Source organism: Falco punctatus, assembly GCF_963210335.1.
Source record: "Falco punctatus genome assembly, chromosome: 5".
In the NCBI taxonomy this organism is placed as follows: domain Eukaryota; kingdom Metazoa; phylum Chordata; class Aves; order Falconiformes; family Falconidae; genus Falco; species Falco punctatus.
This window is the reverse complement of record NC_137584.1, coordinates 81,997,292-82,012,421: the sequence shown is the minus strand read 5'-3', so window position 1 is coordinate 82,012,421 and position 15,130 is coordinate 81,997,292. Positions and strand designations below refer to the sequence as shown.

General features: G+C 43.2%; 1 protein-coding gene and 1 long non-coding RNA gene across 2 annotated transcripts in view; one reads left to right on the top strand and one right to left on the bottom strand.

Annotated features, from left to right (window-relative positions):
* KCNK1 (potassium two pore domain channel subfamily K member 1) overlaps positions 1 to 11,232 on the bottom strand; it is a 35,641-nt gene extending 24,409 nt beyond the window's left edge. Inside the window, exon 1 of the mRNA XM_080388886.1 lies at positions 10,280 to 11,232. Within this exon, the coding sequence (XP_080245012.1) occupies positions 10,280 to 11,105 (826 nt within the window). The 5' untranslated portion in view covers positions 11,106 to 11,232. The remainder of the gene's footprint in view (positions 1 to 10,279) is intronic.
* Positions 11,233 to 11,247: 15 nt separating this feature from the next.
* LOC308064421 lies at positions 11,248 to 14,086 on the top strand. Its single transcript, XR_013928371.1, has 2 exons — positions 11,248 to 11,373; positions 11,468 to 14,086. It is a non-coding gene; the product is annotated as an uncharacterized lncRNA (long non-coding RNA).
* Positions 14,087 to 15,130: the final 1,044 nt, after the last annotated feature.

Genomic DNA, 15,130 nt, shown 5'->3' with positions numbered 1-15,130 from the left:
GCCTTACTAATTTTTGCTATACTGCTGAGTCAGCATTCCAATGCTAAATAAAAATACAGCCATGAAAATAAGTCACAAGTCATGATGTGAAGTGTTTAAAATTTAATTGCCCATTAGTAAATCATACCGCCTACAGCTTCCAAAACTCTACAAGAGATGCAAGTTCCCTGGTTTGCTTTAGAGTTTTCTCATTTACTTTAGGCTGTAGGCTTCAAAGGGAAAGGTCTATGCCATTCTTGTACAGCACACAGTTGAGTAAATATCTGCTTAAATAATATACAGTGATTTCATGGCCTTCTCACATTGATCTTAAATATAACAAGCAAATTTTAGAGCTTTTTTCCCCCTTTCATTAAGTGAGATGTATAGGACTGTACAACGAACTCCCCAGGAGTTAAACATTCAAGCTACTTGATTTTTTAGCAGACCGCTGAACACCTTGCTACTTTCTGAAGACAAGGGTTTTGGGATTTTTTTTTCACTACAGCTTTCTTTAAAGCCATGTATATATGATCCCAACCTATTGCGGAGGAGGTGAAATCAGAATCTTTGTCCTGCCTCTGCATTTAGTGACTCTGAAGTAACCCACCCCTTTTCAAACTGTATTCTAGACAAAGGAGGATACCTATTCTGGCTTGTCTCTGGACACTGGCACTAACACTCCATGTTGCAATGTCTAAGCCTGCCAATCACATTTTACAAGCTCAACCAAGCAAAGTATGTGTTCAGTGTACCAGGTAGGTTTAAGATAACAAAGTAAAAGGCCAAGTGTCATGTTAGAGACATTTCAGCACAAGCTTTAAAATAAAAACATGCTTAAGGTCCATTCCAACCAGCGCTGCCATCATTTGAGATCTTCTGAAGCATTTACTTTTGCCTCTTAATGCTGAGAAATCTCACATTTTGAAATAATGTAGTTTTAGTATGTATTTAACCATTACACGCAACAAAAAGGAAGAAAAACTTTCTGAAATAATAGTCAGTTTTACAATCCTTGTTGAGCTGGCTGTCTCTTTTTTTTTTTCCTTGATGCAGGAGACCTTCTCCCTGCAATTCTGTGTTCAGCTTAGCTTCAGGACACTCATGTGTTGCCTTTAGGCACTTAACTACAGAAAAGAAGATGCCAAAGCAGATGCGCACTCATGGCAGAATTCCCAGCAGGTTTTGTAGTTGTATAATTTTCTGTAGGGCAGACTATTTTTCTTTCACCCAACAGACCACATGTTTGTGTACTTCTATATGAAAAGCCTGGTACACAGCTTTTACCAGCATTACAGGGAACACACTGAAACAAATGTGTAACTTATTTACTATTTTAACGGCATATAGTCATATCAACTAAATGCAGTGTCTTTACTGTAAACACTGAATGAAGAATATTTAACTTCTAAATAAAATATTTTCAGTCAAGTTGGGAAAAGGATTCCTTTTACAGTCGCTTTGGCATAGTACTAGGAATATCATATAGTCAGTACAAAGAAACCAAGTCCCCAAAAATCTAAGTGCTGTTTGCTTTTTCTTTTGTGAAAGGCAGAATTTTGAAGCTAAATTCACCTATCATTAGAATTAAGCTTCTGCTTATATATATATAAAATATGTAATAATGGTACAATGTATGTGTTAACCCTACCAATTCAGTATCGAATCCTAGTTGGTCCCCCTCTCCCCTTCTCAAACCAACTTGTATATCTACTCTTAGAAACCATTTGTGAAGTAGCTACTGTTAAAGAATTTAAGGTTATTTAGCAGATTCGATTTAAAAATTCTTTAAATAATTGAAAGACACAGAAGGTGGTACTCAGGTATCACATGTAGGATGAACTTCAGAGTTACATTTTAACCTTTTCATTTTAGCTTCTGGAGTTATTTTTAAAGTCTTCAGAAAATACATTCACAGTGTGTGGGACATGAAATGCACGAGGAGCAAAAGAGATGAGAAAACCCCGTTCTTATGGTACCAGTTCTCTCAAAAGCTGCATTTGCAATGGTATTAAATTATGCTTGAAGACATTCTGTATAGAAGTTCTGGTTACTCCAGAAGTTTTTTCTTTGTAGTAGAGGACAGTAAAAAGATGCAGAAAGCCTCTACTCCCTGTTAGCATAACAGTCTGAACTCAAGGTTTTCAGGAGAAAGATGGAAAACTGCTGTTGAAGTTTCTACTGCTAAATAGTATGGAATTTTGTCAGAGGGCACAGCCTCACTTTCTCTCACACAAGCAGAGCTGTACTCAGAAGACTACTCAGCTGGCTTGTTCCGCTGGCAAAACCTGTTTCCCAGCCCCACCTCCTCCCTCAGCTGTCACCAAGGAATACTGCCTAAGTGATCTCCATGCTACCACATCTGCATTCCCTCAGTTCCTCAAAGATGCTGTGATACCTTCTGAAGCTGCTTAAGCTACTGGCACAGACTCAGTGTAGAGTACAGATTATGGTAATACCTAGGAAGCATCAGTTAGTAAAAGTTTGGGGTCTGGTGACAGCTGGTGTACCACTTAGATTCACGTGTGCTTTTCCAACAAGGAAGTTTTCATACTCTGTTTTCAGAAATGAATGTGTACCTTTTTCTTTCCAGGGGAGAGAAAAATCCGTATGTTCTTGCAAAACCCACTATGACACTTTTCTGAAGCACAGCATCTCGGAAAGCTTTGCTCCATTCATTCCTCTCAGTCCTGGTCTTAACCAGGACCACATCACTCTTTTGTCCTCATAAGAAACACAATCTCTTCAAGGTTTCAGCTAAGTTCTTAAGGGAAAAAGCAAATCAACACATTTCTCCTACGGTCTTCTGGGTCACCAACAATAACTACTCTAGGACTTCAGCTGAATTTTATACAAATGTCATAACTTTTAAGCAGCTGAAGTCAGATACAGAAAGACAGTAAGAATTCAAGTAGCCAATTCCTGAGAAACTTTTTATTGCTATTCTTTAATCCTGAAGGCATCAAAACTCATACGTATCCTAATTTTTCTCAAATTGCTAAAATTTCACTTCTGCATGTACCAGGAAATATCCTGGTCTTCATATGGTTTAGCAGCTTGTGGCCTACTTCATAATTAACCTGGGGCAGTGGCTAAAGTAGACATTTCTCCATAGATTATGATGTTCTTCTATCAAAAAACCCCATGATTATTAAAATGATGATGCAGTGGGCCGAAGTGAAACAAATAAAGAACAAAACCCAGCCAACAAATAAAAACAGAAGAAACTACAGATTTGAGAAGACTTATTTTAAATTATTTTCACTTCTATGTGAATGCCTTACTCTGCAACAGTAAGGAACTGCAGGATTTTATTGTTAAATTTTAGAAGTCTTGCTCTGAAAGTGTACATAACTTTAGGTTAGAATTTGATTTGGAGATGTCTGTAGAAAGGTAAAAAAAAAATCCAGCTTTGCAAAAGGATTACAAATAGAAACTTTTTAATGGAAGGCAATTTTGGAGGAGATTATGCTCTTCCTTTCAATAAAGATGTAAATATCACAGAACAAAATAAAGCCAGAGTAATAATTAGAAATAATAATAGAGCAACAGGAGGCCATGTAATCTGTCTGTGAAAACCGGCAAACAATTTTAAGATGGCTAAATTAGGTAAAACCAGAGAAATAGCAAAGGAAACATTTACAAAAAAATGAGTCAATTAATATGCCTGGGGCAGAACACCAGTAACCCAGTCCTGACCCGTTACACTCCGTGTATCATACTAAGTTCAATGGACTTGTTTTATGGTTTGGTTTTTTTTATTATTATTATTTCTGCAGAGGAGGAATGACCCTAGACCTGACATGAAAGGACTACAGAGGCAGCAATTGCAGTCCTTCACCTGTGGAGAGTGCTGGGCTGGCTCCTCATCATGGAATTTAGCAAGGCAGGTGGAATAGCAGGACACAGAAGACAGGACAGAGCTTCTAAGAGAGAGATTATATCCATCTGCAGCCAGCACTTCTCCAAACAATAATACAGTCATGCAGCTCCATGGCTTCTCAGATTTCTGCCAGGAGATGGGTTTTACTACTCATTGGCCTGTAAAGCATAAACATTGGATTAGAGCTACTCTTGCCACCCTGTGTTTCAGCAAGCACAAGCAGGAGTTTGGCACAGCTGATTGCTGTACTCCCATGAGAAACCAGGAACTGTCACCCTGCCTGGAAGACAAGAGAGGACAGACCCGTATTTCCTCTCCACTACTGCCTCTTCAGTAGAGAAAACAAGAACTTTGTCCCTTTGTCCTGGATACACAAGAGATAATGTGACTGTCTGTTGGCTGTGACTGTCATCTCTGGTAACAAAGAGTGGCTTGTGTCCTGAAGCCCAGAGTCTAATACACTTTGTAAAAAGTTTATCATTAATAATTTTGACAAATACAGGTATTTTAGAGATATTCACACAAGAGGGTTTTGGTCTGTGGGTTTTTTGGTGGGTTTGCTTAGGATTGGGGTTTTATTTTTTTTGGGGGGGGAGCTGGTGGTTTGTTTGCTTTTTTAACTTAAGACCCTTCTTTTCTTGCAAATTCTTTTAAATTTTATTACTTTTAAAAATTTTTTTGAATGTTCCCATGTTTTTGTGTTGTGAGACAGGGAAACCAGAAGCACCCAATCTACTTTCCCAGTATTAGTCTATAAATTGATCTCGCATCCTCTTACAGCTTCCCTAGATGGTATTCTTTTTGTCTCTTGTTCCTAAAGACAGCTAGAAAATCTTAGTTCAAGTCCTTGTCCTGAGAATGGCATTAATCAGAACTCAACTGAAACCTCCCACATCCCAGGAGACAGCATCTTAACCCTGGGACCAGACTAGAATATGACAGCAGCAAGTCTGGAGCTGCTCAATGATGTATAAAATACAAGAACTTTCCCTGAGAGGAAAGCAGACAGAATGACTCTTTCGCTTTGTGTTTATACCACTTAATCTGAGAGGCGAGACACCTGGTTACAGGAGAGTCTACTGATCTATCAGGAAGGGGACAACCTCAGGGAAAGTAACTATGACTACCAGAACACCCTGCAGCATTCAACCACTCTGCTGGGGTGAGGCTTCAAATCCCTCCAGGCAAAGGAGGGCAAAGAATGTGGTTTCTCACATCCTAAATCTGTGCCCAGATAGCTGGCCTATTGAAAGCAATCCCTCTCCTCTGGGGGCTCTCTCAACCTACCTCTTCAGCTCCTTTGCTTCCCTTAGAAGCACTCCAGAGTGGTCTCTGTTGCAGAGCACCACACAGTCTCGCTTTGTCTCCTAGATCATCCCCAGCAAATTACCTTTTCCTGTAGATGTCGTTGCTAGGCAACAAACAACTCTTAAAAGAGAAACGAGTTCCTTCTCAAAGTTTGGCATCCCCACCCTGTTGAATAGCTGCAATTCATCACACGTATTTAAATGGGCTGAGTGCTCCAGTCAGAGCAGTAGGACAATGAAGCTTCAGTTTTCTGCTGGAGTCAGAGGTGACTACTAGTGAGACAGATCCGAGTGTAAAACCATCACAAAGTTCCTACATTTTCATACAAGAGGCAACAGGGAATCTTATGACAGGTCTCTAGGCATACATTTGGTATGAATTATGAAATGTATTTATTTGGTGTATACTAATGAGCTAATACAGGCATCCTCAGGGACACAGGCCACATGTCCTGATGCCAGCAAGATAAAATATGCATTTTTACATTGAATTCAAGTATGGGACAAAAAATTCTGCTTTCCCTAAAGCCTCTGTGAACTACCCTCTTTCTAATTAAGTTAAAGTCACATTCTTCCACAAGGTATGAAAGACCCAAGTAGCCTCTCCCACCCGAGGACTCTACTGTATGAGCATAGGAATCTTATGATGGAGCATTACAAAGACATCACTGTGTTTTCATGGCATTCCCTAATCTTCCAAGGATTTCTTAAGAACTGTAATGGACACTAAATATGCACTGGATGTGGCATCTGTTCCCCCGAGAGGGAAGAAAGCAACGAAGACCACTTTTTGACAGAAGAACATGGAGAAAATGGAGACTGAGGTTTCTCTCTCCCTGGTCTCTTCATACATACTGTACCTTCTTTTGCAGTATATCCACTGGCCCCAGCACAGTCTCCCAGCCTGTCACCTTTCCTAAATAAAGGTATAGTTCTGTTTCTCTTGCAAATCATCAGTAGCAATGCTTATGAGAATCAGACCTAACAGAGAACATCAAACGTTATATGCATATACGCAAGCGGAAACGTGAGTTCAGTACATCATGGACCCTGGGTGGCATTCTTTGCAATGCAGTGTAAGACGGCCATCCTCAGTGCCAGCACTGAAACTGGCACAGGATAAATTCTGGAGAAGATGCTGATATGCACTAACAACCTTGCAGACAGCCATATTGCAGCCTTCAGGAGCGGTTGAATACCAACAGCCCTCTCCTCCCTTCTGTCACTGTCTTGACTCCTGTGGCTCAGATGAGAGTCCAGCCCGATCTTAACCAAAATATGAAAAATGTGCATTGCCATCATGGAATATACGTACAACTTCTCCTCACCCTTCCTCTGCAAATCCCTATGTGAGGACAAGGCTATCCTAGCTTCCTTGTAATGTGTATCTCACCAACCCTACCACAGCAGAGAAGGATCCAAAGCAGCTCTTTCTCAGCATCCCTCTGGTATTCAAATTTTAAATGAAATCTACAGTCATGTTTGTTACAGGTAAAATTACTCAAAGCTGGACCCCCCAGAGTAAGATTTATGGTCCTTTTGCATAAAATACTGTGGGATATCCTTACACTGCAAAGATGCTTTCCAAAAACAGATGTAAAAATACAGGCCTTAAGTTCCTAAATTTCCTTTCCTTCCCCATTTTCCATCAACAAACAGAAGCCACTTTACTCTCTGTATCTTGCAACAATCAATACCAATTTCTTTCTTTACTCCATTCTGCCTACAATTCATGCAGTGCAGTATTCCCATATTGCACCAATATGGGATAAGATCTTAGAGCTTAACAGCGTGCCAAGAACAGTGAAAACACACTACCCGGGAGGGTAAGCGCAAAGCATTACTTCACTTTTATTGTGAGAAATAAAACATGTATGCGTACAGATGGTCCTACAACAAAGCCGGCCAGAAACAACTGCTTCAGCAAGATCATTCATGATATCTAGCACTGAGACAAGTGATGACCATAGATGTGCATAAGGTCGTAATTACAGAGAGTTTCCAAGACAGATGCTATTTAAATGCACATGATCGTATATTCTTAGTGCTATGTTGTCAATGATTAATGACCAAATTACTTCCTCTTGCACACTGCTCATATGGCACTCTGCATGACTGCTTAAGTTGCACAGGGAGGAATAAAGTTGTTAGAAGAGAAACCTGCTGCCAGTCACTGCTATAATCTGCTGGAGACTCACCCCCAGTCCATTTCACTGCCCTTTGTTTGCCCGTCCTTCAGGCAGCGCTTGTGACAGTCCGTATGTGCAGCAATATAAATTGCTTTCACATAACAATTTGCCTCGCTGTGTTTATTCTGCAAATTCCCTCCATTTAAGAATCTTTATCATTTTCTTCAACGATTTTCTCTAGTGAGTAAGAAGTCAAAGAATGTAATAAAGATGGGAGGGAACAAGAAGTGGAGTTGGGGCTGCTAAAATTAAATGCTTTCCCTAGAAAACCAAAAGGCTATGAAATAAGCCTTGTCCTGCCTACAAGGGGTAGGTACGCATTTATTTACAAGATGAATGACAAATTCAGTCAGCTGAATATGAGGAATATCCCAGTGCTGCCTGCAATTTCACTTATGCACAGAAGCAACCATCAGTTGGTACCATCAGAACCAGGATTCTCTTCTCCTGCATTTGTCCTTACTGTACTCAGCAAAGCAAGGGCATTCCTGGTGCACAGTTTGTAATAATACATCATTTTTTGAATGTTTAAACACTTCCAGAAGAACAGCTGTTTGCGATGACCAGGCAGGTTCTGCTTCTTTCTTGTCTTTCATTTTAGTGACAATTTCAAAAGACTTGAAAGATTCCTTGCACAGTTGCAGAGTAAATTGCAGGGGGTGGGGCGGGGTGCTGTGCAGGGATGCACCTCACCAGAAATCCGTATGCTCTGGGAAGAATTTGAACAAGTGTTGGACATACTATATTTTTCTGGATTTATACTTGTCTACTTCCAAAAGTTTTATTTATGTTAAATAGGAAAGAAGTAAAGCCACTCCATAAAACAAGAAACAGATGGATTTTGTTAAAAGGGGCCCAACCCAAAGGACTATTGGACGTAGAATGAATTATTGATGCCTGGACTATTACATAAATGATGACTAGATGAACCTCAGAGAAACAACAATAACATGTACAGTGTACATTTAAGTACAGTGTTCTAAAAGGTTTTCAATTTGGACAACGGTACCTTGTGTTTTCAATATGTTCCTTGTTGGTCCTCTATGATCAAACCAGCTAAACATGCAGGGCCAGGCTGTGCCTTGCCCTTAAGCAGATGTGCAACGGGAAAGAGAGAACTCTGCCTCAACTGTACTACTGAATCCAAACATCCTGTAGCTGTGCCTTAACAGGCAGTATTGAAATGTTACCAACTCAATCCCATGCCCACTGTCCTGGTTTTGGACATTTTTTGATTGATTCATCTCTGAAATAAACAATGCCAGATTTAAAAATAATAAATTTCAGGGACAGTGGATTAGATTTTTGTCTCATTAAAAAAAAAAGCTACATATACTACACTGTGTAAGAACAAACAGAAAATCAGCACTTTTAAAAAAATATCTTTTTTCTTTTTAAACATTATTATTTTACAGAAAAAATAATTTGAATACAAAAATAGCTCTTGGACAAAATATTTTATGTTTTATAATAGTAGACAGTGTAGTTGATTAGGAATAGGAACAGGCATCATAAGGTTAATTTGACACCTTAAGTTTTTAAACTGTCCTCTATAGTTTTACTGAAAAAAAAAAATATTAAATGGTTCAGTACTATCACAACTCCATGCTTTTCTCACCAATAGTATTACTATACATTATTCATGCTTAGAAATTTATTAACTGAAAGCATTTACCTGTCACAAGCACGCCACTTTCTTCTTACAAACTTGAACTCTAGTTATTAAGATGGGGGAGAAGGTGTTAAGAGGACACCCATAACCTTTTTTTACTACTTAAAAAAAAACAACAACCAACCTCCTTATAACAAGCAGACAACCTGATCTGTATACTCAATGACAACTATTTTTAGGACAAGCATTGCCTGTTTGAAATCAGTCAGGGAGCACCAAAATAAGATCAAGTAAGTAAATTATTAAAAGTCATTATTGATATCAGCTGACTGTATTTCCCATAATGGAAGGAGTGCTCACCTGGGGGCAAAAGGGGTTGGGGGGGGAGGCAAAAAAAAAAAAAAAGCACTGCACCTTTTATATCAATGTAACTGCCAAGACTCAAAGCCCTCTGGCTGGCCTAATTTTAGGGTGATTCTTTTAAAGCTTTTCTTATTCGACAAGCCTTTGTTATTTATTTCGGTGAGCCACATTCAAATCCCCACAGCCCAGCACAAATGCCTGCAATCCTTTACGAGAGGGCTGCCCGCTACAACCCTATGCGAAACGCGGCTGCTGTAAAAATAAGTGCTTATGAAAAACTACGGCCAAAGGAACGTTTCCTCAAGCTTTTCGAAATACCAATGGAAAACTGCTATTTGGAAGCGAGCTAAGCATAACCTTTCAGTCTCTGACATGCAAACATTAAACCGAAATGGGCGGTAAAACACGAAACCGAAATTTAACTGAATTCTGGCACCCAGGTTAGCAGCTCCCCCCCCCCTTCCCAAATCAGACTGGAAGAAACGCAGAGGAGACGGGGAGCTTAAGGAGAACACCCCTAAAAAGCATTTAAAACTTCAAAGAGAGGGGCACCTCGCCGGTTTCTCAATAGCACCACCGTTTTCAAGGGAGGGGGGGCGGGGGCGGGATGTGTAGTTGGATCTCTGGCTCTTTAATGCTGAATCGGGTGGTTTTAAAATCTGGGCGATGCACCTCACATCAAGTATTCCTCTCACACGAGAGAGTTTGGGAAGTAACGACTCCTCCGGAGCCCAACCACCACCGCCCCCCTCACCCCCAGGGCCGCGGGGCTGCTGCGGGGCCGGCAGCCGCCGGCCCCGCAGCAGCCCCGCGGCCCTGGGGGTGAGGGGGGCGGCAGGCCCCGGCCCCCCGCCCGCAGGCCCGGCTTCCCCCAGGCCAGCCCCTCAGCGTCCCTGAGGGGGTCCAGGCCTCCCCGGAAGGCCTCCGGGGCCGGGTCGATCCTTACCCGTGGTGGAGAGAACGGTACTGGCGAAAAAGAGGGAAGAGGTGAAGTCCCAGTTCCAGTTCCCCGAGGCGTTGCTGAGCACCGAGACGCCGTAGTTGCTGGCCTCCAGCACCCGCATCAAGAACTGCTCCAGCTGCTGCTCCGAGAGGCAGGCGTGCTCCTCCAGGAAGCGCTGCTTCAGCTTGCCCAGCTCCTGGCGCAGCAGGTCCTCGTAGGGCAGCTCCACCGAGGAGAAAACCACAGCGCCGAACACCAGGTACAGCAGGTAACCCAGCACCAGCAAGGCGAAGCACCAAGCCGAGCGGTGCTGCTCCACCAGCCGCACGCAGGAACTACCCGCCAACGACTGCAGCATCTTCCCGAACCGGGGTCGGCTGCACCCCGGGCCGCGGAGGGGGGGAAGCGAGGGCCGAGGAGCGGCGGGGCAGGGAGGATGGGGAAGGGGGGGAGGCGGCCGGTGGGGCCGGCGCTGCCCGCCCTGTGGCCGCTGACTTTGAAGGCGCGGAGCGGCGCTGATGTGGCGCTCACGTGGCCGCGCGGCGCAGGTACCGCGGCTGAGGGACGGCCTGCTGCCGCCCGCCCGGCCCGGCCCGGCCCCGCCGCCTCCCGCCTCGGCCCCGCCGCCGGTGCTGAACGGCGCCTTCCCTCTTTTTCTTTCTCTTTTCTCGTCACCGAGTAACGCGAGGGGCCCCAGCCGGCGGTCTGTGAAGCCGACAGCCCGCCCGGCGGGGTGACCTGCGGGCCGGGCGCCTCGCCGAGGTTCCTCCCCCTTTTCACACAAAAGTGTCTGGAGATTTCCTTGCCTCGCTGCTCCCCCCTCTCCCATACAGTGAGGACCCCCCCAGAACTGCACTTCCTTCCACGGGTTTTGGGTCGGGGTGGTTGTTTTGTTTTGTTTGTTTGTTTGTTTTTCCACATTCACCGGGCCAGGCGGCAGCAGGTCATGGCAGGTCTGTGGCGGTGTGAAGCAGGAGGCCCAGTTTTCGTTTCGGGGATGTGAGGAGGGACCCTGACAGCAGGCATCAGTGTCCTCCCTCAGGCCCACTAGGACACAGCTTCAAAATGGGGCCTGTCTGGGGGCGCATTTGACCCAGGTGATCTCCAGAAACTCCATCCGAGCTGCCCTCCCTCAGGCCCACTAGGACACAGCTTCAAAATGGGGCCTGTCTGGGGGCGCATTTGAACCAGGCGACCTCCAGAAACCCCATCCAAGCTAAAGAGAGTTTTTGCTACTGTGCTGAGCTCCTGGAGAGACTTACTTTTTAATGCCAAGACGTACCCGGCTAGTGCTCTGAGCAGCGTCCACGATGAATATAAATGCACTGTCCAGGCAGCCCTCTGTCTGGTCCAAACCAGCAATCTCAGGTTTAACTTCAAATGCTTCTTTCTTCATCCATCTCTAACTCTGGCCAGCAGTCCTACAGTTAACCTGCAAAGGAGTTTCACACCACATGAAGAGGAGCAGTGAAAATTGTAGCTTCCCAAAGTGTCCCTTAAGGTGACTAAAGGCAGATTCCTGTAAAGGGGAGAGAGGCAATTTGCTGGTTGCATCCTGCAGGACTCCGCCACTTCCATGTCTCAGCCGATGGCAACTTGTACAGTCACAGAGAGGGGAAGTAGTAGCCTGTAAGTTAGAAACTTACTGGGGCAGGGACAGTGAGTTCAGACAGAGGAAATCAAATCCAGCAACCTATCTTAAGACGTGAGGTATACCTCTTTAAGCTGTAAGGACTAAAATGGGAAAAGAATAGAAGAATGAAAGGCGCAAAACAATTTTTCATGCTAGAAACTTAAAACACTGTGTCAATGTTTCCTTTTATGTGATAGCTACACTAGGCTGTGGGATGAATCCGTCCCGGCAGAACAGCTCACCCAGTTCCTGGCCCATTTCCACACTGCCAGCTACAGCCGAGTTGTTTCAGGGGCTTAAACCCTCCCTCTTGTTTCATGATCAAAATGTAAATGTGTTCATGTGTGCAAAAAGCAGCTGCTTGAATGCTTGGGGGATGTGGTAGGTGCATGTGAGACAGGCTGCGCACATAGACTCTCGATGCTGTCCCAGGAGTGCACACATGTTCTGGCCTACAAATGTGCGTCTGTCATGTGTGCGCATGTGCAGCTTTTGTGTGCACGTTCAGTCATACAACCAGGGAGTGGTCACTGTGGGCACTTGGGTTTTGGTAGGAAGATAAACTTTCCCCCACGGCTGAACTCCTGAAGTGTCGCAAGGTACATGGTACCAAAGTATTCGTATGTATAAATTGTAGCACCTAACAGAGGAACGGAACAATTAAATGAGGGGAGGGGCTTGAAATAAGCAACGGAAGAAAATCTATGCTGTATATCCAGAAGTTAATTGACAGAAGGACAGACAAAGGCAGAAATGTCATGTCCCTACACCACCACTTCAGCACCTTTCGCTAGTATCAATGTATCTTTAAAATGTTTTTTTTTTGCTGTAAAACAGTGATGTGTAGGAAAGAGGCAATCTAAATTATTCACAATGCCAATTAATAATGGATACTGTCTGCAAGAATGTAATGCAGACAGGCTTTTGAAGGGAGTATTCCAAACAAATATTTCATTGCATTGCACTAAGCATGCATTTAGGCATTATTACAGAACAAGAGGTCAAGTAACCTCATTGACCAATTTGGTATGCTTGGCTAACTCCATCCAGTTACTTAATCACTTTTTCCCTCAAATTCCAAATGACGGAGTACCTCCATGTATAATAGAAAAGCCATTTAAAACAGTATATGTGACATACTGGGCTCCATTTTGATCAAATGTCCTCAGTTTGCCAGATACAGTAGATTTCATAATACGTAATTTATGGCAACATCTGGTAGGTACAGTTCCATTCGTGATAGGAAATGTCTTCGCTATAAAACAGTATTTTCCTAGCTTTCAAGCCAAATATTTATTTAATGGTTAGAAATGTTTGCCTAAGAACACACCTCTCTTCAGTGGTGATAGGAAACTGTGGCTGGGTAGCTGAACAGTTTTATTTACTGGCCTCCTTCAGTTTTCCATTTTTATGAATCATTCATTCTCCATTTTTAGCAGTCTCTCACACTTGGAGGCTTGCTGGAATAGAAAGAAAAGGAGGACTGTCTGCTGAACAGAACCTGCACCGCTCTTGTAACTCAATTTCACACACACACAGACAGGTTTTTGGAAGCATGGGCTGGGGGGAACTATGGCAGAGCAGCACCAGTGTGTCACTGAAGCTTTCACGTTCTTGCATCCAATGCAAACGTCTGGACAGTCTTGAGTTTTAGCCACCACTGTTTATGTTCATGTTTTAACTCAAAGAATTTAACATACTTGATAATTTAGTTACAGATTCCATTGGGATAGATGTACAGAAAGGTGTCATAATGTTCAGTTTTCTGACTTCAGATAGTTGTATTTACCATGATAATATTATATGTGAATGCAGTTATGTTATTCCACTTTCATTCCAGAGTATGCTATGTCCATTTTCACATTGTTTTGCTCATCAAGGATCAAGCTAGTCAAGGATTCGGTGTACTGAATCCAGTATTATGTACTGTGTAACAGAAAGTCACAACATGCTTCAGCAAGGAGTGACTGAAATTCTGGAGCAGGTTGTTACAGAACAGTCTTCTTCCAGCAGAAGTTTCATTCTGCTGTGATCATCCCTCTTAATAAAACATGAATCTGGTTAATAAAGCATACCACATCATCACATCGTTCATCCACTAGCTACGCTGAGTGATGACTGACTTCCCTACTGCTGGAGAAGCCCAGCTGCTAGTAAAGTGAAGAAACCCACTATTGGTAGATACTGGTGCTCTATTGCACCAAACTCCCCCCTGAGCTACAGAAAATGCAAGTACAAGCTGCCTGTGTGCAAGGGTCAAAGAGAAGACAGATACTAATTCACCTGTAGAACTGAGACAGAAACCATGTTTGTGTCCTGGGGTGCTAGAAAACCATAGAGAAAGTCAGCAGTCTCTAACGCTGCTGTCTGGGGGGACAGGACGGCTCCCCTATCACATCACAGGGCTGGCAACTTCTCTCGTGTAGTCTAGAGGCTGAGAAAATCCTCTCTCGTATATAAGAAATGGAAAGCCCTCTCGGAGCTGTGTGAATCGTTGATATTTTCTGTTAGGAGAGGTGAAATTGAAAGAAAGAGGTTTTGTGTGAATGGCAGCCCATTTTTCTCTGAGCTTTCTGGTTAACTAAAATCTTTTATTACTGACACATTTCCAACGAAATGCAAAATGCTCCAACACTGGAAGACAAGGAGGTGGTAGCAGCCTGGAGATGACAGCCTGGTGGCAGACAGTGACCAGAGAGGGGGACCACTGTACTCTAGTCTTTTGTCCAGTGAATGTAAATTACATTAGACAAAAATAGTAGCTTCAGTGAAATGCAAGAATAGCTCACAGCAGTGCTCCAGTGCCCAGAGACTGCCCTGTGCTGAACGGCATATGGCAGAGGAGATTTTACACTGAGGCTCTGCTGCTCTAATCATGAGCTCTAGACCTTGAGCGGGGAATGAGTCTGGGGAAAGGGGAACACCCACGTGTGGCACCATTACTAATATCAAAACTAAAGTATTCTCATCACCAAAAAGAAATAACCGAAAATGACTCAACTACACCGAAAGTTTCAAGCTGACTGTAAGGGTTGTTTGTTTTTTTTTCCAAAAGAGTAGTCTCATGGCAAAATCACAAACATTTGTCCTAGATCCTCTCAAAAAAAACTATAAATAGTTACGCAGAAGAACCTTATGTCCTGAGAAGCAGGGTAAATAAAACCAGTTACTAGGCAATACTTGTCCTGACAAACCTGTTCTGCCCTGGCATACCTATAGCG